The following is a 22,947-nucleotide window of genomic DNA, read 5'->3' as shown; positions in this document are numbered from 1 at the left end:
TTGAAAGGTTTCTGGCTCTTGGCCCATATGGCCCTCAGTTCTTTCTCTGCCTTTTAGGGTGGACCTGGAATGGCAGGTGTGTGGCTAGAAAAGGTAGGAGATGAAGGAAGAGCCATCAAGAAGAATAAGAGGATCAGAAGGGACAACCCCCTCAGTATTCCCTGTGTGAGCCCACCAACTAACTGTCACTTGAGCAAGGAAATACATTTGAGAGATGAAATGGAGTTAGGTTAGAAATAAGGGAAAACATTTCTCCTGAGAGAATGATGCACCTACAGTAACTGGTGTTTGAATATGCTTGAAAAGTTTAATTAACAACCATTTCATAGGTACTTGCTTCATACAAACAATACAGCACCCCTGTTCTCAAGGCTTTCACAGTTTAGGGAGAAAAACAGTGAATATACAGTTGGGTCTGAAGCTGGACTTGGGTGTCTAAAATGAACAGGAAGAAAAAGGACAAGGTTAAGGCAGTTGGGCTTCCCTGATAGCTCAGCTGGTAAAGAATCTGCCTGCAATGCGGGAGACCTGGGTTCAGTCCCTGGGTTGGGAAGATGCCCTGCAGAAGGGAAAGGCTACCTACTCCAGTATTCTGGCCTGGAGAATTCCATGGAGTGTATAGTCCATGGGGTCGCAAAGAGTCGGACACAACTGAGCGACTTTCACTTTCATGGAAATTGAAAGTGAGTGACGTTTTCCAGAAGTTGGACCAGCTGGTCATGTGCCCTGCCTTTCACCTACAACCAGTTTATAGGTGAACTTAATAAATAAATATTACTCCCAAACTACCCAGTCAGATTTCAAGGCTTTGACACTTGCCAAGGTGCTTAATCAAATTTTCATAAGTAATTTTTCTTTGCGGATTCTGCTTATTTCCCCCTTTCCCTTTCCTCAAAACGTATTATATAGGAAGAATTATTTTCCTCAAGCAGCATTTTCATCTCTTATTTCTGGTAGTGACAGCTGCTTCCAATTCATTGCCTTTAAAATCACATCTAGGGAGGGATGGAATGGGGAGGGAGGAGGGTTCAGGATGGGGAACACATGTATACCTGTGGCGGACTCATTTTGATATTTGGCAAAACTAATACAATTTTGTAAAGTTTAAAAATAAAATTAAAAAAAAAATAAAATCACATCTAGGGACTTCCCTGGTGGTCCAATAATTAAGAATCCACCTGCCAATGCAGGGGACACAGGTTTGATTCCTGATCCAGGAAGATCCCACATGCCGCCGGGCAACTAAGCCCGTGCACCACAACTACTGAGCCCACATGCCTAGAGCCCATGTTCCACAAGAAGAGAAGCCACAGCGTTGAGAAGCCTGAGCAACACAAGCAGAGAGTAGTCCCTCCTCATCACAACTAGAGGAAGCCCACACAGCAGCGAAGACCCAGCCAAAAATAAATAAATTTTAAAATCACATCTCACAATCTAGCTTCATCTTCCCCTCCTGGACCTCTATTAGATCAAGAACTGTCAACACTTGCTCAGGATTGGTCATGCTCTTATTTTGCTGAGTGTTTGTGTTTCTCTGAGTCTGTTTTTCTCTAGCAAGTTGGGAACCCCAGGATGGACTTCTCCATCCTCAGAACCCCAGTCTGTTAGGACACAGCTCTGTCTACCTGAGTGCTTAGCACAAACTTCCAGAGTGAGTGATTCATTAACTAGGGCAGGGACTGTTTGTTTAAGGGATGGAAAGGGTGAACTCAGACTCTTTATGATGCCATCAAGAATTTTGCAAAGATTTAGAGGCTGGGAAAGATTGAAGGCAGGAGGAGAAGGGGACGACAGAGGATGAGATGGTTGGATGGCATCACCAACTCAATGGACATGAATTTGAGTAAACTCCGGGAGTTGGTGATGGACAGGGAGGCCTGGCATGCTGCAGTCCATGGGGTCGCAAAGAGTCGGACATGACTGAGCAATTGAACTGAACTGAGAGAGAAGAAGTGATAAAATTATAATATTTAGAGCCAGAATTAACATTTGGAGCTAGGCTTAGTTGATATTTATAGATGAGGAAATTAAAGAGAAGTAGAATAACTTGCTAGTTGGTGGCAGAAACAAGTTTTTGACTTCCAGACAAGTGGGAGGCTGAGACTGTCAGAGCCCCATCTGTCCGGAGAGAAAAAGATGCTGGGATTATTCACCCTGCAGATATTATTTCAGGTCAAAGAAATAAAATGACGCTGGTCCTGTCCCACGTCTCTAGCACCCACTACCACCACCGCACACACTCACTCTGTTTATCTGTCTCTCTCTTCATCTCCCCAAAGGAAAGAGCAGGAACATACAGGAAGAACTTTGACCAAGACACTTGATCTAAAACACAGAAATGGAGTTGGGCTTTTGTGAGGTGCAGTGGAGGGTAGAAGCCTTCCCGTCTTAAGGACAATGGTATAAATAGTACCCTTAGTTTTGAATAGTGTACATATAACCTGCATTATCATACATGGTAGCCTTGATTACTGATCTGGTTTTTCAGGCCATATAATATCTAATGGGATAAAAAATTAAGAATTTCATTTGTAGAAATTATGCAAGATGGTTTAACAGTTTTTATTACTCACATTTGTATTCTGGAGACCAAATCTTCATGGTGAAGGAAAAAGTTGAGTCCCTGTTGTTTCCTTTCAAAAAAGAAATTAAAATCCTTGTGAACTTACATAATCCCCCAAACTCTTTCAAAGCATGGTTATCATATTTTCAAAACTCTCAAAGTTATACCCACCTACCATATCCATGTTTAAAACATATTATGTACATCTTAGACTGTTTAAACTTTTTTTTCTATGAATGACAAAGCAAAGAGGAAGTGAGAAATCTTTCCTGGTGAATGCTGTTTCTGAACTTTGTTAACTGAATCTGTCTCTATCGCGCTATTAAAAGCGCTTTCTCAAGGTCACCTGTGACCTCCAGTTACCAGGTTCAATGATTTACTGATTTTTCATGCGTTCTAACCTCCCTGTTGCATCTTACCCTTCTTCTGTCAGGATGTTCCCTTGATCCTTGTTTGCTGTGCCACGCATACGATCCCAGTTCTTCGCCCACCCGTCTGATGGCGCCTCAGATTCTCTTGAGACTATCTGTGTCTTTGTGTCTCTTGAGCCCTGGCATGCAGCCCCTTGAAAAAGACTTTTAGCCTGAGGTATGGTCAGGAGTTTGAACTGGCTTAGAGGTGAGCTCTGGAGGCAAGAAGATGGATGATAATCATCTAGCTTCCTTTGTTTACTTGACCAAGTGGACCTAGTTTTTCTGTGGCTGAAATTAAGTAATAATGATTTTTCCCACAAACAGTTCCACAGTTTAAACTTTTAAATTATGAGATAGAATTTTGTGAGTTTTCAGCTTTTTTTCTCATAAATTTCTTATATTCTTGGTATACTCAACAGCCTACTTATAATGAACATAAGCGAATAAAACAAGCAAACATGTTCACAAGTATTTTTATGATGTATGGCAAAATGCCTCTTAGCTCAGATCATCTGAACGGAGGATCACTGCATGGGTCTGCAGGCCTGGCCCCATTGGATACCCTTGATGTGGGCTGTCCGTCCAGTCCCACACTCCAAACGTTGGGAGTGTCAGTCCCCAAGAGGCTGATGGCCTGGGGTCAAAACTCCTCCTCACTCGACTCCTAGAAACTAGAATTCACACAGAGGAAGGAGTCCAGATGTAATGGGTCTTAGACAACACCATGAGGAACAGTTGAGGAGGCCTATGAAAAAGAAGACCTTGTGAAATATGTCTTCAAAGCTGTGTGCAAGAGAGACTAGTCTGCTCTGAATACAGAAGGCCAGCCAAGGACCAGTGGGCAGAAGTTCTACGAGGGCTATTAAAAAATGAAGTGCAAACACAACCTTGCAAATCAACCTTACTCCAATAAAAATTAATTAAAAAAAAAAACTATACATTGGTCAGTGGTAAACAGTCTGCCTGCCAGTGCAGAGATGTACAAGATGTGAGTTTAATCTCTGGGTAGGGAAGATCCCCTGGAGAAGGAAATGGCAACCCACTCCAATATTCTTGCCTGGGAAATCCCATGGACAGAGGAGCCTGCTGGGCTACAGTCCATGAGGTCGCAAAGAGTCGGACATGACTGAGCGACTGAGCACACACGTACGTACATTGGTCAAAGTCTTCCTGGAGATGACACAATTTAGTCTCATGACAGTGAACCTAAATTTTCGTAAGACTTACATATAATTATACCTGGTAAAGAGTGTTGTTGATTAAAACATAAATACCAAAAGAAAAAAGGAAGTGCAGGGAAGGACAGCAATGGCCTGTGTCAGAGTACAAAGAAAGAAGGGAGCGTGGTGTCTGCAGAAAATGGTAGCAGCTTCTCTACCCAGAGAGGACGGAGTCAGCCAGAGGGTCACATAGATAGCGTCACACAGGACCCTTAAAATCCAGGGGTCTATTGGGCAGGGGGTCTCGTTCACTGGGGAGATCAAATGGAGGAAAAAATACGTGCCAGCGCAGTGGGAGCAGTTTTGCAACTTCAGATTTGTCCCAAAGGAGACAACCTACACCTTGGTAAAGAGAATAGAAGCTGATATATAACATTTGCAAACGTTTGAAGAAATTCCAGGACTGATTTCTGCTTTTAACCTACTTTTCAACCTTGACCCCTAGAGCATCTTTCCAGATGTATCTCTTTAGTCATCAGAGGCACTTCTCCCTTTCAGGCAGAAGGTCATAAGCTATACAAGGACCTGAAGAACTTCCTTAGTGCCGTCAAAGGTGAGTATCAGGGAGCACAGGGGGATCCAGATGGTGTTTATGCAGCTACTAAGAGGTCTGGGGGATGGAAAAAAAACCACCCATACTCAGGCTTTTCATCACTTGCCTGTGCCTGACCCCTGGAACTTTGTGGACCAAGGAAGAGTAGCTTTTCCTATCCAACGCCATCCAGCTTCCCTCACTGATAGCCCAAACCTACGGAGTTTGCCCTTTTTGGATTAGCCCCATTGATTCACCTGTCACCTATATCATTATGTCAGACTACTTTATGATAGCACTGAGTTCTCTCCTTTCAGTGATGCATGAAAGTTCAAAGAGAGTGTCAGAAACCCTGCAGGAGATCTACAGCAGCAAGTGGGACGGTCATGAGGAGCTGAAGGCCATCGTGGCGGTAAGAGTATGCTGGGCTTTACAGTCTTCCACACCCTACCCTCATCTCAGCCTCATCCCAGCTTCTCTGTCCCTGCAAACAGGAGAACAAAGGAGCCAATTCACACTGTTCATTTGTATAGCCGTGGTCACAGGTGGTAGGAAGGAGCTGTAACTATGAAGGTAAAAGCAAGTTTTCCCTAATCTGTGGATTCCTCTCTTTTTTATCCTCGTCCTCTTTTGAAAACCTTAGAAAGTTTTACCTACACAAAACCCAGTTGGTTGTTTTTGAAAACTAACTTTATGCAGTCATTTGCTCCCAAACTTCCCTATCCTTCAAACTTTAGAGTCCAAGACTGTTCTTAATCCCTAGAATGTATGTCCAGTCTCTTACAAGGCAGTTCCCTGAGAAAGAGCTGTTTCTTCATCTGACTTTTCTCCAGAGTTCTAAATGCTCTTCTAAAAATATTGGTGCTCTCAAAGGAAGTTTGTTGCAGGAAGAATTGGGATATTTCCCTGGAATGAAGTTGCTTTTGAGAAGCAGGGCCCTTACCACTGCCCTCTGCCTCTATCCTACAGAATAATGATCTCCTTTGGGAAGACTATGAAGAAAAACTAGCTGACCAGGTTTTGCGGACCATGGAAAACTATGTGGCCCAGTTCGGTGAGATTAAGGTAATCAGTTTACAGCATCAAGGATGGATTATGGGTGGCCCATGTAAGTTAGAAGACACGATCTCCAGGGAAGACGCCCTGGAGAAGAGAATGGCAATCCACTCCAGTATTCTTGCCTGGAGAATTTTGTGGACAGAGGAGCCTGGTAGGCTCCGGTCCAGGGAGTCACCAAGAGTCGGACATGACTGAGTGACTGTCTCTTTCACTTTCACTTGGGTAAAAGTACAAGTAGAGTTAGAGCCCATGGTTAGGAATGAAGTTGGGTAGGTTAGGAAAAAGATTGAAAGTTGAGGGTTTACACAAGAGGTTAGCGTGAAGGGTTAGAGACAGTGTAAAGGTTACATTTGGATTTCAGTGAACTAGATTTGGGCTGGTTTTGAATTAGATCCAGGTCAGAGCATCCCTTTTTGTTGTGAGAAACAGCTAGTGGGACTAAAGATATTTATTGTAGAGAAGAGAAAACTTAGAGGAGTCATAATAATTATCTTCAAATATTTGAAAGCCTGTTAGGTAAAAGAGGACTTCAGCCTGTTCTAAACTGTTCCAGAAAGTAGAATTAGAATTCATTAATTCATTCAACTCATATTTATTAAACATCTACTCTGTTGAACACTGTGCTGGTTTTAGATTAATATAGGAAGAAATTAAAGGAAGCCTCACTTAAATTTCTCATAGCTAAAGCTTTCCAAAAAAAATGAAATCTACTGAGAGATGGTGAGTTGTCTATTCTCTGTTCAAGCAGAAATCTAACTACTTCTTATCTTGGATATTGTAGATAAGCTTTGTGAATTGAATAGGAAGTTCGGTCAGATCATTAACAAGATCCTTTCAAGTTCTGTGGTTGAGAGAACAAGACAAAGCCATTACCATGGTTTGCCTCTCCCTGGTGTAATTTGTAGTTGGTATGAGATTGAGTAGATGTTCTCTCAGAGCTCATAATAGTTTGCTATTTTTATTATTATACTTTAGGATTTTCAAACTACTTTATACTCAGTATTTGATCTTTAAAATAACACTATGGGGCAGCTGGGCTTCCCTGGTATCTAAGTTCAGTTCAGTTCAGTCGCTCAGTCATGTCTGACTCTGCAACCCCATGGACAGGCCTCCCTGTCCATCACCAACTCCTGGAGTTTACCCAAACTCATGTCCATTGAATTTGGTGATGCCATCCAACCATCTCATCCTCTGTTGTCCCCTTTTCCACCCACCTTCAATCTTTCCCAGCATCAGGGTCTTTTCAAATGAGTCAGTTCTTCACATCAGGTGACCAAAGTATTGGAGTTTCAGCTTCAGCATCAGTCCTTCCAATGAATATTCAGTACTGATATCCTTTAGGATTCTTAAAGAAATGGGAATACCAGACCACCTGACCTGCCTCCTGAGAAATCTGTATGCAGGTCAGGAAGTAACAGTGAGAACCAGACATGGAACAGCAGACTGGTTCCAAATCAGGAAAGGAGTACGTCAAGGCTGTATATTGTCACCCTGCTTATTTAACTTATATGCAGAGTACATCATGAGAAACGCTGGGCTGGAGGAGGAAGCACAAGCTGGAATCAAGATCTCTGGGAGAAATATCAATAACCTCAGATATGCATATGACATCACTCTTATGGCAGAAAGTGAAGAAGAACTAAAGAGCCTCTTGATGAAAGTGAAAGAGGAGAGTGAAAAAGTTGGTTTAAAACTCAACATTCAGAAAACTAAGATCATGGCATCCAACCCCATCACTTCATGGCAAATAGATGGGGAAACAGTGGAAACAGTGACAGACTTTATTTTTGGGGGCTCCAAAATCACTGTAGATGGTGATTGCAGCCATGAAATTAAAAGACACTTGTTCCTGGGAAGAAACAGCATATTCAAAAGCAGAGACATTACTTTGCGAACAAAGGGCCATCTAGTCAAAGCTATGGTTTTTCCAGTAGTCATGTATGGATGTAAGAGTTGGACTATAAAGAAAGCTGAGCACTAAATAATTGATGCTTTTGAATTGTGGTGTTGGATGAGACTCTTGAGAATCCCTTGGACTGCAAGGAGATCCAACCAGTCCATCCTAAAGGAAATCAGTCCTTGGTGGCTCAGCGGTAAAGAATTCACCTGCCAGTGCAGGAGACATGAGTTGGATCCCTGGGTTGGGAGGATCCCCTGGAAGAGGAAACAGCAATCTACTCCAGAATTCTTGCCTGAGAAGTCCTATGGACAGAGGAGCCTGGCAGGCTACAGTCCATGGGGTCACAAAAGTCAGACACAACTGAGCAACTAAAGAACAACACAGGGCAGATGAGGCTACTGAGGCTCCAAAAGAGGCATGCCTTGCCCTGGGTGACAAGGCTAATAAATGATAGTGTTGGGAGTAAAACCCCAAAACTCCTGACTTTCAATTGAGTAGGTTTCTCAAGGCCATTTCTTCTGGGTGCTGAACCAGTTTCTAATAGGGTCGTAGGATATGTTGCAGTTGAGTGCAGGCTTCCAGGTGCTCTGGGGGATTGCCCTCTACTCTCTCCCCCTGAGAATTCTCCATTCTTTCCAGATAATGAGGGACATCCCTGAGCACAAAACCCTGTTAGAAAGTACAATAAAATTTGATAATAGGACAGAAATGCTGCTTCTCTGATGCTGTGTTACCAACATCCTGGACACTTAAAAGTGAGTATCAAGGTCATCTCTCTTGACTCTGGGTTAGGAAAGAATCGCCAAGCGGGGCCGGAAGCTCGTGGACTACGACAGTGCCCGACATCACCTGGAGGCGGTACAGAATGCCAAGAAGAAAGATGAGGCCAAGACAGCCAAGGTAAAAAACAAACAAACCCTGGTAAAACCTTCCTGCCCTCCCTTTCCCCACAGTGGTGGCAGGTGGTTGAGCCAAGTTCGATTTAGGAAATGATAAATTCAGCCTCCAGTGTCTTGAAGGAAATCCTGTTTCCTCTGACACCAATGCTCTGAGGATAGTCAGACTCAAGGCTGGGGAGGACACAGGTCTGGGGAAGGAGAGGCATGTTTCCTAGTAAGCCTAGTCCCTGAAAAACTGCAAAAGAGAGAGGAAGCAATCTCTAGCTTTGGGTTCAGGAATAATGGGAATTGGTCTGTCTTTGTTACTACCTAGGCAGAGGAAGAGTTCAACAAAGCCCAGGTTGTGTTTGAAGATCTGAACCAGGAACTACTAGAGGAGCTGCCTGTCCTTTATAACAGGTAATGACTGAGTTTCAGAAGAGGGCTGGATCCCAGGCCCTGGGCAGCCCAAACATGTTGCCTCCTGAAAAGAGCCCTGGTCCAAGAATGGAATGTAGCCTCAGCCCTGCTCCTAACTTGCTGGGGGTTATTAGGCTCACCACCTTATCTCTGGACCTTAATTTCTTCATCTGCAATTCAGAGATTCTTTGCCCTACCAGCTTTTCTGGGTTTAAAGACAAGATGTCTCTTAGGTAGGAGAGATCTTGGCAAGTAAAGTGCTGTCATCAGGCCTGCTAGGAGGATCTGGTTTTATGCTTGAGTGTGTATTGTTTTAAACAAGCTTGGTTCATGGGCATCTAGATTCATATACAAGATAAACCATGGGATGAGTGTTTCCATTCAAGAAGATGTTTTTGCTTCACAGTAGGTAAAAATGTTTTAGATATAAATTTCCCACATTGGAAGAGGAATCTGATCAGAAGTTCTATTTGTATCCTATTTTCTTTTCATTGTACAAGATATACTTCAATGCAGTTGTAGTCAGAGTATTTTATATTGTCACTTTATATTAGTCTATGAATGAGGGATCCTTTATAATGACTACATGTATTCTAAAATATTAATTATGTGATTCCTAATTTAAACAGAATTGAAATTTAATAGTTTCTTTAAATGTAAACTTCCACAGTTCATTTATAGTAGAATTTCATTAATGTACATACAGCTGCATAGACATCCAAGTACCACATACTGAGAAAGAATACTTATTATAATTATAGCTGTATGGCCTTATACATCACTTCTAAAATTCTTAAAAGCACTTTCATGTCTACTTCAGTATCTGAAGAGCCTGAATCGGATAACTTCATTCACGCGTGCTAAGTCACTTTAGTCATGTCCAACTCTTTGCAACCCACCAGGCTCCTCTGTCCATGGGATTCTCCAGGCAAGGATACTGGAGTGGATTGCCATGCCCTTCCCAGGGGCTCTTCCCAACCCAGGGATTGAACCCATGTCTCCTGTGGCTCCAGTGTTGCAGACAGATTCTTTACCTCTGAGCCACCGGGAAACTTCATTCATAGAAATCTGTTATACTTTGGTGTCATGTCTCCCCTGCCTTCCCACTCCTGAGAGTCTAGTGTACTCCTGTCCTGGCTCTGATGAATCCAGAACCCAACATCCTGAGTCTAGGCCATGGAGTGCTTTTCTATGAGGAGCCCGGCAATGGCTGGCTTTGGCTTATGCATCTACCCTATACTTCCAACAGAGACTTCCTTTACCAGCACTTACCTGTATGTGTTTGTTCTTTTGCTTGCTGATAGTCGTATTGGCTGTTATGTGACCATCTTCCAAAACATTTCCAACCTGAGGGACGTCTTCTACAGGGAAATGAGCAAGGTGAGAAACATCTGGCCAATTTAGACACCTCAAAGTGTTAGTTGCTAGGTCCTGTCCAACTCTTTGCAACTCCATGGGCTGTAGCTTGCCAGGCTCTTCTGTCCATGGAATTCTCCAGGCAAGAATACTGGAGTGGGTTGCCATTCTCTTCTCCCAAGGATCTTCCCGACCCAGAGACTAAACTTGGGTCTCCTGCACTGCAGCCAGATTCTTTACCATCTGAGCCACCAGAGAATCCCGTTTAGACACCTAGGAGGGTTTTTCTAACAAATATGAAGGTTGCTTTAATTTACATAACCTCATTAAATATCCATATTGGCATCACAGATGTTTACTTTTTTCTCATGGTGAAATAACAGCACTTGATGGACTGTGCTGCTCCATTAACAACTGAATGGTCTCCAAATGAGTTTCAGGTACACCAAGGAGATTTGGACTATAGAAGGAACAGCTGAAATGGGGAACTAAGTTGTGCAATCTTTGTCTTCTGTTGCTGGGGAGTGGAGGCGGTGGTTAAACAAAGCTCAGTTTCTCAGGTCATTGGTCTTGGAAAGGACCGGTCCTATTTAGTGATGGGCAGCCATGGAACATGACCTCATGGGCTCTTTTCTAGTCCTGAAATTCCAAGAAACCTTGCTGTTAAAGTATTATGTTCACATCCATATCCACACATGTTCCTCTCCACAGTTTATTGGCTAAATTATGGTTTGTTTAGTTGATATTACAATGACTTTTTGTTCCCTGGGTCACCTGAGAGAAGCTAGAACTTCAAATCAACATCAGATATCAAGGACCTAGCCTTGAAAGAACTGCCAGTCTGATGGAAAAGACAAAAATTAAGACACAACTGAGACACTAATGCAAAAGAGATGAGGAATTTTATCATTTAGGGTAGGAAGGTTTTATTTTGGGGAGAGAAGGAATTTGTTGGTCCCAGGTTCCCACGTGGCTAATATCTTTTCTCTTGCTTGTTCCAGCTGAACCACAATCTCTACGAGGTGATGAGCAAACTGGAGAAGCAACATTCCGACAAAGTCTTTGTGGTGAAGGGACTCTCAAGGTGAGCTGCTTCTGAGACTCATTTCTGTTTGTTTTATCCTGTGTGTGAACACATTCAGCACTCTCATCTCTGATCCCAAATCCTGACCTTTCCTTTGTGTCCAAGTACATAATATTGTTTTTTGTTTGTGCTACACCCCTAAATAAATTATTTTTCTTTTATGAAATACTTGGCAATGATAACTAAAAATATAAAAAAAAAATAGTACAACAAATAGCCATATACCCATCACCAAATTTAAGAAATCACTTAATGAATTCCCTGGTGGCTCAGTGAATCCGCCTGCCAATGAAGGGGACACAGGTTCGATCCCTGGTCCAGGAAGATCCCACATGCTGCAGAGCAAGTAAGCCCACGTGCCACAACTACTGAAGCCCACAAACCACAACGGAGGGTAGACCCCACTTCTCCACAACTAGAGAAAGCCTGTGTGCAGCAGCAAAGACTGAGTGCAACCAGAACTAAATAGATCAATAAGTAAAAACTTTTTAAAGGAAAAAAAGAATATATAATTAAATCTCCCAGTGTCCCTTCCCCACTCACTTTCTCTTCCTGTCCCCCACCAAGGATAACCACTGTCTTAAATTTTAGTATTCATTATCCACATGTTTTTTTACTTTAATCATACACATATATGAATACACAAAAATACTATTTTGCATGTTTTAAAATTTTATTTAAATATAATTATACTGTATATATTCTTTTGTTCTCTTAGTATTGTTTTTGAGATTTACTTATCCTTGTTGCTACATGTTGTTAGCTCTGATCTTTCCTTTTCATAACTGTTAAGATATTACTATATGGCTAGTTCACAATATATTTATCTGAACTGCTCGTGGACATTGACATTGCCTTCCAGTTTTATGCTATTACAAATAATGGTGCGATGAATGTGTTTTACATTTCTCCTTGTATGAATATTATTAAGAGTTTCTTTAGGCTGTACTGGGAGTACTCATAGAATCTGACTCATAGAATCTGTACATTTGGGTTCCTTCAGCCTTACGAGACATTACCATTGCCAAATTGCTCTCCAAAGCCATTGTCCCCGTTTACAGCCCGCCAGAGTGAATTGAAGCCCCCATTGCTCCATATTCTTGCTACATGTGACATTGTCAGACTTCTTAATTTTTCCAAGGAAATGGATATGAAATTGAATTTTTTGCAGTTTTAATTATGTCTCCACAATGGCTGGTTAGCTTGAATATCTGTTCATGTTATTGACCCTTTAAGGTTCCTGTCATGTTTATCCTTTATTCACATTTTTCATGTAGATTGTTTACTTTTAAAAAAAAATTGATTTCTATGAGGTGGGTTTTTTTTTTTATATTCTGGATATTAGTCCTTTAGTGATATGCATTACAAATACCTTTTATTAACCTGTCATGACTTGCTTTCCTGTGTGTGTCAATGTGGTATGTCTGTTACCTTCATAATGTGATCACTTTCTTATTCTAAAGCCTTTTAAGTTTTAGTAAGTTCTTTCTATGCCCAAGGTTTTATGCTGAGAGTTAGGGATCCAGAGACATAGGTGACTTGTCTTTTCCCTGAAGTGACTTACAAAAGTTGGAGGGACACAAAATGTGCCTAAGAAAACAAGGAACAATATAAAATTGCACATACTAAGCACCTAAGAGACCAGTTAGGAATTCCAAGAGTTAAGTGATTGCAATATGCAGATAGATGGTCAGGGAAGACTTCGAGGAGGTGCTGAAACTGAGTTTAAGATTTGAAGAAAGAATGGGGCTCAGTATGTTGTTTGTATTTGATATTTGTACTACTCATTTAGCAGTCAGTTACAGACTATTAAAAGGAATCACTAACGGGCCAATATAGACTTCCCTTTTCCAAAAACTCTATTTCTTCTCTTCCCAGCATTGAAAACCAGAGTTCTTTCTAAGTGTCCATTCATCTGAAATTAACCATCACTTACACCAAGATGTCCTAGAACCTTGCAGAGAAATCTGATCTTTTCTTGCTATATCCTGGGCCTTCTAAACCTGCTGACCCATAAGATGCTAGTGCTAGAAAGAACCTTATGTCACTTAGCTTATCTTACATCAGAAACTCCCACAGGGCTGGAACTAAATTATTACCTTTCTCTTCCTATCACTCTTCCTATCACTCTCTCCCATCCTTGAACCCAGGATACAGCACGTAGTTGCTATACGTCAAGCAAATATTTGTGGGTTGATTAATCAGGTAGTGGCTGGTACCCACTTAAGGAGGTGAGTAGGAATTAAGCTGATGTTGCCTGCAGAAGCACTCAGCACAGTATCCAGAATACTCAATAACTGTTGTAGTCAGTTTTCATTGTTCATGGTAGTTTTGTTCTAGAAATCACCACAAGCACTGAATTAGTGAATACTGACCCACTGCTTCTAGGCGAAACATGGGGTTAGGTTCCTAGGAGCCCCTGGTCCCAACATTTTCATCAAGCGATCCATACAGAACCTTTCTTGTATATTTGTTTAAAGACATTTACTATATATTGTTGATTCATTCATATTGGGAGAAGGCAATGGCATCCCATTCCAGTACTCTTGCCTGGAAGATCCCATGGACGGAGGAGCCTGGTAGGCTGCAGTCCATGGGGTCACTAGGAGTCAGACACGACTGAGCGACTTCACTTTCACTTTTCCCTTTCATGCATTGGAGAAGGCAATGGCACCCCACTCCAGTGTTCTTGCCTGGAGAATCCCAGGGACGGGGGAGCCTGGTGGGCTGCCGTCTCTGGGGTCACACAGAGTCGGACACGACTGAAGCGACTTAGCAGCAGCAGCAGCAGCAGCATTCATATTGAACCCACAGCCACCAGCGCTATAATGCATGCCTGAATGAGGCTTATCTAACATATGTATTTTCTCTGGAGGGCACATCACAAACTTTCTGCTCTCAAACAGCACTTTGGCACTGCACTTGGAGGCCATTTTAAGCAGCAAAATCACCAAAGAAAAGCACAACAATGTGTAAAAACTTGGCAAACAGGACATATTTACAGTAAGAGAGCTAAAACAGGAAGGCAGAGGCTTGCCTTGTTAGAGCTCAGCTGGGAGAGTACCGGTCAGGCAATCGTTCTTCATAGCTGGCATGTGTCCAAGAGTGATTCTGAAAGTATCACAAATGTTGATCTTGAGGTTTAAATACATTTCAGAGGGTAGAAGAATTTGCAAATACAGAATCTATGAGGATCAACTGTATTTCATTCATGAACTGTTTTTCCCCAAGGAAAATACTTTGTTAATATATTGCTGAGTTTTTTTCCAATCACTTTTTCTTTATATATTTTTAGATAATCAAGATTGTGATATGGATAAAAATTCTATAGCCTTTTTCCACTTTACTTTTTAATTTAAGCACTATTGCAAATTATACAAACTTTCTGATGCCATTTAAAATTGCTTTTTCTGTTTTATTATTATATGAATGTATCATTATATATTTGGGGTATTGGGGTTACTTCCAGGTTTTCACTCTTCTGAATCTAAATGCCCTTCCTTTTTTTAGCAGCAACAGACGCTCTTTAGTCATCTCTCCCCCAGTTCGAACATCTACAGTCTCCAGCCCTGTAACCTCACCTACCAGTCCTTCTGCACTTTCCTTGAAGAGTGAGAAGGACTCCAGCTCAGCAAGTGAAGAAGAGCTGGCATCTGATTCATCCCAGGGAGAAGACAACTCTGAGATTAAAGAAGAGCCCTTAAAAGACAAGGAAACAGAGGAAGAGGCCAAGACAAGCTCCTCTGAGGAAGAAGAGCCTCTGCCAGCCTGCAATGGCCCCACCCAGTCCCAGCCCTCACCCCTCACTGAGGACAGAGAGTCCCAGGAGGAAGTTTTCCCTTGCCCCCCAGCTCCATCACCAGCCAGAGCTCTGACCCCTTCAGAGCAGGCTTCATCTTCCTCAGTAGTAGTCCTCCGAACTCGTACGTCAAGCGAAGGATCTGAAGAGCTAAAGAAGAGAGTCTCTGTGCAGAGGGCTTCAGCACCACCTAGCAGGCCTCCGCCACCCAGAGCCACTCCCAGTCCCAGGGGCTCCTTAGGGAACATGCCCTCCAGCCCTCCAGCCTCACCCACTGGCCCTCGGGCCTCCTCAGAGGCCTCTCCTGACCTGCAGCCACCGGAGAAGCCAGTAAGAGAAAAGGAAAACACCGACAATCTGAACCCAGAAGAACTTTGTACTTCCCCTACTTTGATGAACTCTCAGGTGAGAATAGATCTGGCTGAGTCTTTATTCCCTTTTATAATCTCCATGTGGATCATTTTTGCTATGCTCAGGTTGCCCCACAGTAGATAGGATTTTACGTCATTATATTACAGTTTCAAGGATAGTCTTGGACACCTTTTTTAGTTCTGAGATTTCTGTCACATCATCATAGCAACTAATTTAGTGATCTGTACTGCTAGGGTAGACTTCCCTTGTGGCTCAGATGGTAATGCGTCTGCCTGCAATGCAGGAGACCCAGGTTCAATCCCTGGGTTGGGAAGATCCTCTGGAGAAGGAAATGGCAGCCCACTCCAGTATTCTTGCCTGGAAAATTCCATGGACTAAGGAGCCTGGTAGGCTACAGTCCATGGGGTCGCAAAGAATCGGACACGACTGAGCGACTTCACTTTCACTGCTCGGGTAATTGACTTTTGCAAAGGGCTTATCTCTAATATTACTATAACCAGATTGCTACTAATTCTTACTTTCTTTCTTTTGCTCCAAGTTCTGGGAGTTCCCAATATAAAATACCTACAACTGACATCCTGATCATTACCTTTTTTAATGTGGGGTAGGGAGGAAGGTCTCATTTCACTTTGTCATACTTGTAACTATGGTAAATAGACCCCAAGCAAAATGGCATCAGCAAATTTCCAAGGCATTGTCTTTGATGAGAGAGGCCTAGAAGGAACTCACAGAGGACAGTAAAGCAAAAGGATGGTCTTTTGAAAAGTGAAAATTTTGATGAGAAAAGGATTGTGTTAAAATAGAGACGCAGACCCTCTGTGAAAGATGTGGAAATCAAGTCATATTCTATTCAAATTACATGGAAAGTCTGTCATATAGAAGAGAGATTTGACTTGTTCTTCAAGACTCCTGAGGACAGAAAAAGGCCCTATGTGTGAAGTAGTTTTTTTTTTTTTTTTTTTAAGGTACAGTTTGAATCAGTGTAGAGGAACTTTCAGCGATTAGCTCTGTTAAAAAATGGCATGGGAAAAATCTTTTTTTAATACAGGGAAAGGGGGCACCAGGGGCATCCAAAAACCAAAGGATGAGCCACCTTGAAAAATAGTTCCCCTCCCTTGATGTTAGAAGCTCAGGCTGTGTGGTCACCTACCTGTCAGGTGCGCTGTGCAGAGTGTTATGGTGCAGCATCTGACTGGATGGCATCCAGAGTCATTCATTCAGTCCACATGCATTAAACCCCTTCTATGTGCCAAACACTTTTCTAGGAAGTGGGGTTATTAGAGTGAAGCCAAACACAAAATTCTCTGCCTTCCTGCATCTTACCTTTTAGTGAAGGGGAAAGAGACAAGAAACAGAATAAGTAAGTAAAATTATAGTTTAGTGCTAGTAAGAGTTACAGAGAAAAACTAAGTAGGGGAAGGCACCAGGAGGGGATGCTGAATTGCAGCTTTAAACAGTGGTCAGAAAAGGTGACACTTGGGCAGTGAAGGAAGCCAGGGCATGAACCATGTGGATACCTGGGAGTGTGCGATGTCTGGTACACCTCAGATCGTAGCACCCTACTATGAGTATGCCTACCTGAAGGTTGACCCGGCTATCTTGGGAGCTCCCTGCTGTCTGAGAGGAGCTGGCATGGACAAAGGGCACAAGGCTGTGATGCCTGGCAAGACAAGGAAGATAGAAAACATGAGGACAATAAGCTTATCTCAGCTGACTCCCCTGAGGTACTAAAATCTGAGTCATCAAGGGTGTTATATCCTTGCCTGGGAAGGACATTCACACGACTCACGTGAGATATTGAGATATTGAAAATTCTAATACACAGGACATAAAACTTGCCCTTGGCTGGTTTCCGGTCTGAGGTTGCCATTCTGTGTGAGAGAGATATGCGGGACATGTGGATAGTGAATAAGCACAAGGTCAGTGTGGGGTTTTGTGTAGTGAAGAGTAGAGTCGCTTTTCTGCACTGAAAACAACTCAACCTATGGAAAATCCAAAATTAAATTTGACTTTGTAATGTATGATTTTAGTATAGAGGCAGCAATAGAATGAGCTGTTTGGCTCAGGTGAATAAGTTTGCATTCTTGGAGTAATTTTACTGAAGGGGAAATTCTGGGGGCCATGATGCTGTTTGATTATTTTGAGGAACAGGCTAGGTAGGGAAAGAGGTACAGGACACAACCTCCTTACCTTTGAGATTTATATAGTCTTTCCTTACTCCCAGCCTCTCCTGTGGGATTGCTTTAGTCAGTGGCTAAGGAGACATATTTTTCCTGTGGAAGTAAGCAATAGAGCGTCTTAGATCCTGGCCTGTCAGTATCATCAGTCCTCTGAAGCTTGTGTCCCTATAAAATTTGTTCACCTCCCTCACAGATACATAATAAATCATATGTTCTCTCAAGCAGAACTGTGGACCTATCATATATAAAAGTGTGTAAATAAAAAGATAACTGTGAGAAAATGTGTTCTTGCCCAGCATTTGAATTACCTGAGAGAACACGAAAATTTTGATAACTTCCTTGGAGGTAGCACTTACTTACTTGGAGGTAGTACTGTTGTTGTTTAGTCACTAAGTCATGTCCAATTCTTTGCGACCTCATGAACTGCAGCCTGCCAGGGTCCTCTGTCCATGGGATTCTCCAAGCACGAATACTGGAGTGGGTTGCCATTTCCTTCTCCAGGGGATCTTCCCAGCCCAGGGATTGAACCCGCGTCACCTGCCTTGCAGGCAGATTCTTTACCAATGAGCCACCATGGAAGCCCAGAGTTAATATTACCTTTGAGGTAATTCATGGCCTAGAATCAGCAGAGGGACTAAGAATAAAGAAATTTTCCTGAAAGGAAAAATCACAGAATTTCACACGACTATCATACTGTTAGGTTTTACTTTAAAAGGATGACTTTTATAGTGTGTAAATTAAATTTCAATTTTTAAAAATTCTTTTTAAACCTTAGAGTGCCAAGGTCTTCCCCTGTCTTAGCAGTTCCACGCCTCAGGCTCCCATCTCAGAACCTAGACCTTTTCCCAAAGAAGACATCATGCCACTTGGCTCTCCTAACTGCCAGGGGTTAGGATCATCTTAGTGTGTGCATTCTTGAGGAGAATTAGTCTAAAAGTGGTAGCTAGTGGTTTTAAGACCTATATTTGTATCCTTACAGACCATCACATAAATACATCTATACATATGCATGTCATACAAGTCATGGAAACAATTCTGGAATTCAAAGGCCTGGTTGCCTGTCCCAACAAGTCATTTCAGCCTTTGAATCTTGTTTTCCTAATCCGAGAGGGGATGACATAAAGCCTTCCCTGATGCTTTCAGGCGGCGGTGAAACAACTGTATATGTTTGCCCTTAGTATTACCTGTGACCCTTATAAAGTGTAAGGCACAAAAGACTCTTCTAAGCCGACAGGCTGGGAGGTTGAGCCACACCTCACCAGTAGAACTCTTCTTTTTGTAGAACCAAAGTCTTCAGCTTCATGGCTCTGCAGTTCCAGAAGAGAGCAATGTCATAGCACCTGAGCCCGAAGAAGAGGTAAGGAGGCCAGATGCTCAGAGAACATGGGAGTGGTGAGACTGGGATTGGGGATGGACCAAGGTTTGGCTGCAGGCTGGGATCCTCACTGTGGGCTGCGAGGGGGACCCAGCAGTGAACAGATTCCTTAGGGCAAAGTCAAGCAGGTGGGAGCCAGAAGAATCAAGAGTAAATGAGGCTTCCTTTGTGCCCATTTCCCAGCTGGCCTTGGATCTCCTGATCCCTTCTCATAGCCGTCTCCTAAGAATGTATTTACTTATGCCTAAACTTATTTCAAAAAGGAGTTAAGAGACACAAAAGGCGTACAAAAGATAAGCACACACACACAAAATGTAGCAAAGTAATGCAGAATTCTGTACATTAGTGATAGTGACATAAAATGGAGCCATGAATTAGGCGAGTACGAAAATGCATTCTGTAAAATAGACTTACTAATGATAGACCACAAAATTGGTTCCAGACTTTCTAACATCCAAGAAGAGGGAAAACCTGATCAGTTCACCCACTTTATGATGCCCATTCCTTAAGAGAACAACTCCTGCTACTAAGATGAAAAGAAATCTCTTCTGGGACTTCCCTGGTGGTCCATTGGTTAAAAATTTGCTTTCCATTGCTGGGGACATGGGTTCAATCCCTGGTCAGGGAACTAAGATCCCACATGCTGAGGGTCAGCTAAGCCCGAGCACCACAACCAAGACCCAGCACAGCTAGAAATAAGTAATTTTTTAAAAAAGAAAGAACTCTCCTCTGCAAATCCTCATAAAGAGATGGTGAATGAAATAGTGGAGTCTCTGCAATAAGGCTTTACAATCATCCCAATAGCCAGTTTCACATCCTCCCCCCGCCCCCACCCCCATAAAGGCCAGTATGTTACACTAAATATATTCAGGAGAGGAAGATTGATTTTTTACTTCCCTTGAGTGGTTGGTGGGAGGGCAGGTCCACATCTAATACAATCATGTTTACTTCTAGGTGTCTGTCATTCAAAGTGCGCAACTCTGAAGAGGAACTGCCAGGACCTCCCCACACACCTCCCCAGAGAAACTCCTCAGCTAGAGGATGTAGGTCAGAGGGACTAACAATCCAGTATTCATTTCTGGTTTCTCAAACTGAACCCTGGCTGTCCCTTAAGACCTAGCATTAATGGAGGCTGAGGAGCAGACTTAGGGGAGGGAGGGAGGCAGGCTTGGGAGAAGAGACTGTTGGACTTGGAATATTTAATTCAGGTTTTAGCATTTTTAGAGTACTAAGACCTTATATACTAATTAAGTGGGGCTAAAATTATAGTGAGACTATAAAAAGCAAAAACATCTGTAGACATAGACATCTGTCTTCATACAGACATATAACCACATATACTCAGAGACTCATATACAGATCTTTGATTTACCACTCATTTTGCAGGACTTAAAACCAAAAGAACAGATTTTCAGATTGATAAATAAAGTATTATTCTGATGTGTGTGGGGTTTTTTTTTTTTTTGGACACAGGAAGTTGTTCCAGGCCAGCACACTGTTCTCCACTTAGGAAGGTTATTGACTGTACCCCAGGTTCAGAAAGCTTTAGTCACATCCCTGACCTCCAGCTCCCCCTACCTCCTGGCTGTAACACTTTGCTGATGCCTGGGGCCACAGGCTCCTCTCCTCAGTCTAGATGCATTGTTGCCCACCTCCTCTGCCCTTTGGTTAATAAGCAAATATCCTTGGAAAGGGGTTTTATTTTAGAGCTGTGTCTAGTGTCTACAGATTGGGACTTGATTTAAGTAAGGCTCTGACCAGGATGGAAGAAGAAACAGAACTCCAAGTGAAGGGGAAGAATTCATGGTATAGATACAAAGTGTAATGGAAATGGTATGGAATTTGGAATCAGAAGTCTTGGATTCAAGTCCTATCATTTGCTTCTGTGAAAACATTAAAAACTAACTTTGAGCAGCTTCCCAGATGGTCCACTGGTTGAGAATATGCCTGCCAATGCTTGGGACATGGGTTTGATCCCTGGTCTGGGAAGATGCCACATGCCAAGGGGCAACTAAGCCCTCATGCCGCAACTGCTGAGCCCAAGCACCCTAGCCCATGCTCTGCAATGAGAGAAGCCACCGCAATGAGAAGCCTGCATACCACAACTAGAGAAAACCCAGCGCAGCTAAAAGTAAATAAATAAATAATAAAATTATTTTAAAATTTCACTTTGAAGTCCTGCTACCCTGATAAATATGCATACATATACAAGCACTCATCCATTTTTGCTTTTGTTTCTGGGGGTGATGGATGATGTCACTATTCATTCAGTTACTCAGCAAGAATTTATTGAGTAGTCTGCCAAGCACTGCACTGAGTACTAGAGAAACAATGATGGGGGAGGGGGTAAGAACTTTATAGAGACAGAATACTCAGCAGGGAGCAGAATAGGCAGGATTTAGCAATGAGTGAGAGGAGACATGTGATGAAGACTGAAGTTTTAAGGAATTATTTTAGGTTAGGCTTGGTGGTAACATTTCCTGAAATGGCGACTACAGGAGGAAGTGCATTATATATGAGTTTTCTAGTTTCAGGCAACAAACTGACACAGTTCAGCACTAAAGGATATGATGGAAGGATATTACGCAGCTCACAGAACTGAAAGACAACCAGGCTGCAGAAAGAACCAGTCTACGGATGTCTCTAGCAGGAATGCATGGACTGCCCCTCCTGGCTGCTGTCATTGGAAGACTCAGCCTCAGCTGCCTCCTGCCACTGTGTTCCTTCCCTGGAGAAAGACTGACTGGCCCAGTTTGGGAGGAGGCGTGTTAGTGTCTACAGGAATGACAGGAAGACCGTGGTGGTGGTGGTAGATTACAAAGGTGGTGGATTACAAAGAAGGGCAAAGAAGCTTTGGGGTGATTTGACTGGGATAGTGGTGATAATGTGTATCCATTTGTCAAAACTGATCAAATTGTACCCTTTATGTGCAGTTTATTGGGTGTCCCATACAAACATTAATACAAAGAGCTTGAGAACTTGCAGGACTTTTCAGTAGACATGTCACTTAGGGAGCTGGAAATGCATATTTGTACTTAGGAATCATTTTTCTAAGATCTAATCCTGTTATTCTTCCATTTAAAAAACTTCAACGGATCTCTAATGAAGTGGAGGTTGCATATCCCCCTATCAAAGTCCTCCTGCCTGTATTTTAATTCCTCTCTTAGAAGGCATCCCGCTCCCCTGGCACTCAGTCACTGCTGTGGGTGATACTCCAGGACTAATGGAAGGGGTGGGGGAATGCAAGGAATACAGGCTTTCTGGCTGTCCACGGCCCTCCAGGACCTGCTTAGAATGCTCCTCCAAAGGCAAAACCCCAGTTCAAGCCTTTTCTCTTCTGGGCTTTCCCTGACCCCCATCTCCTAGGAAACTGATCCTCTTTGGAAAGTGTGCCAGAGAGGACTCCTGGGGTCCTTGGTCTATGGTGGGGAGATAAGCACTCAAGGTAACTTCCACAAAAAAGGCACAAATGAAGTGGAAAACTTTACTGTGTGAGACTGACACTCTATTAGCATATGCCACCCCCACCCGAGGCTCCGGGAAGATTAGGGGGAGGGCTAGTAAGCTGGGCATGAGTAATCATTTTGCTTATCTAAGGCAGATGGTCCCAGTTAGGAATCAAATTGTTTACCCTAATTTGAAAAATGGTGAAGTCGTGGCTGGTCCAATGGTAGTGGGTTGACAGAACTTACTAGACTAGGACTTAGAAGACTGCCATCCTGGCAGCACCACAAGAAGGAGCTGAAAGCTGGGCAGAGATGAATATGTCTTACCCTCTACCCTGAGGCCCGTGGAG

The 22,947-nt window shown here is 42.8% G+C and overlaps 1 protein-coding gene across 2 annotated transcripts in view; it reads left to right on the top strand.

Moving 5' to 3' along the window:
- BIN2 (bridging integrator 2) overlaps positions 1–20,590 on the top strand; it is a 37,560-nt gene extending 16,970 nt beyond the window's left edge. Inside the window, exons 3-12 of one of the 2 annotated variants that reach the window (XM_055583723.1) lie at positions 4,695–4,749; positions 5,046–5,140; positions 5,698–5,793; positions 8,480–8,587; positions 8,900–8,985; positions 10,290–10,365; positions 11,343–11,425; positions 14,939–15,629; positions 19,059–19,133; positions 20,106–20,590. In XM_055583723.1, the coding sequence (XP_055439698.1) occupies positions 4,695–4,749; positions 5,046–5,140; positions 5,698–5,793; positions 8,480–8,587; positions 8,900–8,985; positions 10,290–10,365; positions 11,343–11,425; positions 14,939–15,629; positions 19,059–19,133; positions 20,106–20,135 (1,395 nt within the window). In that variant the 3' untranslated portion in view covers positions 20,136–20,590. Of the gene's footprint in view, positions 1–4,694; positions 4,750–5,045; positions 5,141–5,697; positions 5,794–8,479; positions 8,588–8,899; positions 8,986–10,289; positions 10,366–11,342; positions 11,426–14,935; positions 15,630–19,058; positions 19,134–20,105 lie in introns of both variants that reach the window. The other variant, XM_055583717.1, reaches the window with a different exon arrangement.
- The last annotated feature ends 2,357 nt before the right edge of the window (positions 20,591–22,947 follow it).

Source organism: Bubalus kerabau, chromosome 1 (genome assembly GCF_029407905.1).
Source record: "Bubalus kerabau isolate K-KA32 ecotype Philippines breed swamp buffalo chromosome 1, PCC_UOA_SB_1v2, whole genome shotgun sequence".
NCBI classification, from domain to species: Eukaryota; Metazoa; Chordata; class Mammalia; order Artiodactyla; family Bovidae; genus Bubalus; species Bubalus kerabau.
Note: the sequence above shows the minus strand (reverse complement) of the source record. Positions and strands in the feature narration are given on the sequence as shown.